This window comes from Emiliania huxleyi (assembly GCF_000372725.1).
Source record: "Emiliania huxleyi CCMP1516 unplaced genomic scaffold EMIHUscaffold_7439, whole genome shotgun sequence".
NCBI classification, from domain to species: domain Eukaryota; phylum Haptophyta; order Isochrysidales; family Noelaerhabdaceae; genus Emiliania; species Emiliania huxleyi.
Window position 1 is genome coordinate 1 of NW_005196426.1, and position 1,346 is coordinate 1,346.

General features: G+C 76.4%; 1 protein-coding gene across 1 annotated transcript; it reads right to left on the bottom strand.

Moving 5' to 3' along the window:
* Window positions 1-24: 24 nt before the first annotated feature.
* On the bottom strand, window positions 25-1,346 carry EMIHUDRAFT_124985 (hypothetical protein; the record flags this gene model as incomplete). Its single annotated transcript, XM_005760655.1, has 1 exon — window positions 25-1,346. A coding segment is annotated over one exon (1,322 nt), but the record flags the coding sequence as incomplete, so codon positions are not given.

Consider the following 1,346-nt stretch of genomic DNA (forward strand, 5'->3'; position numbering starts at 1 on the left):
CCCGTGAATTGTAATTGCACTCACTATACGGAGAATTGAGGTGTCAACGACGTTGCGGACAATTTTGTATTCGTGGATGATCCGGACGACAGTGATTTCATCGGCGATGCCGAGAGCGGCGGTGTCGACGACGATGCCGAGAATGGCGGCGGCGATGTTGATGCGGAGGGCGGTGGTGGCGACGGCGATGCTGACGGCGGTGGCGGCGACGGCGATGCCGAGGGAGGCGGCGGCGACGGCGATGCCGAGGGAGGCGGTGGCGACGGCGATGCGGAGGGAGGCGGTGGCGACGGCGATGCGGAGGGAGGCGGTGGCGACGGCGATGCGGAGGGAGGCGGTGGCGACGGCGATGCCGAGGAAGGCGGTGGCGATGGTGATGCGGACGGAGGCGGCGGCGATGGTGATGCGGACGGAGGCGGCGGCGACGGCGAGGCGGAGGGAGGCGGTGGCGAGGGCGAGGCGGACGGCGGTGGCGGCGACGGCGATGCCGAGGGAGGCGGTGGCGACGGCGAGGCGGACGGAGGCGGCGGCGACGGTGATGTGGAGGGAGGCGGCGGCGAGGGCGAGGCGGAGGGAGGCGGCGGCGATGGTGAGGCGGACGGAGGCGGCGGCGAGGGCGAGGTGGAGGGAGGCGGCGGCGATGGTGAGGCGGAAGGAGGCGGCGGCGAGGGCGAGGCGGAGGGAGGCGGCGGCGAGGGCGACGCGGACGGCGGCGGCGGCGAGGGCGAGGTGGAGGGAGGCGGTGGCGACGGCGATGCCGAGGAAGGCGGTGGCGAGGGCGACACGAACGGAGGCGGCGGCGAGGACGAGGCGGAGGGAGGCGGTGGCGAGGGCGAGGCGGACGGCGGTGGCGGCGACGGCGATGCCGAGGGAGGCGGTGGCGACGGCGAGGCGGACGGAGGCGGCGGCGAGGGCGAGGCGGAGGGAGGCGGCGGCGAGGGCGAGGCGGAGGGAGGCGGTGGCGACGGCGAGGCGGACGGAGGTGGCGGCGACGGTGAGGCGGAGGGAGGCGGCGGCGAGGGCGAGGCGGAGGGAGGCGGCGGCGATGTTGAGGCGGAGGGAGGCGGCGGCGAGGGCGACGCAGACGGCGGCGGCGGCGAGGGCGAGGCGGAGGGAGGCGGCGGCGATGGTGAGGCGGAAGGAGGCGGCGGCGATGGTGAGGCGGACGGAGGCGGTGGTGACGGTGAGGTGGACGGCGGCGGCGGAGACGGTGAGGCGGAGGGAGGCGGTGGTGACGGTGAGGTGGACGGCGGCGGCGGCGAGGGCGAGGCGGAGGGAGGGGGCGGTGACGGTGAGGTGGACGGCGGCGGCGGAGACGGTGAGGTGGAGGGAGGCGGCGGCGAGGG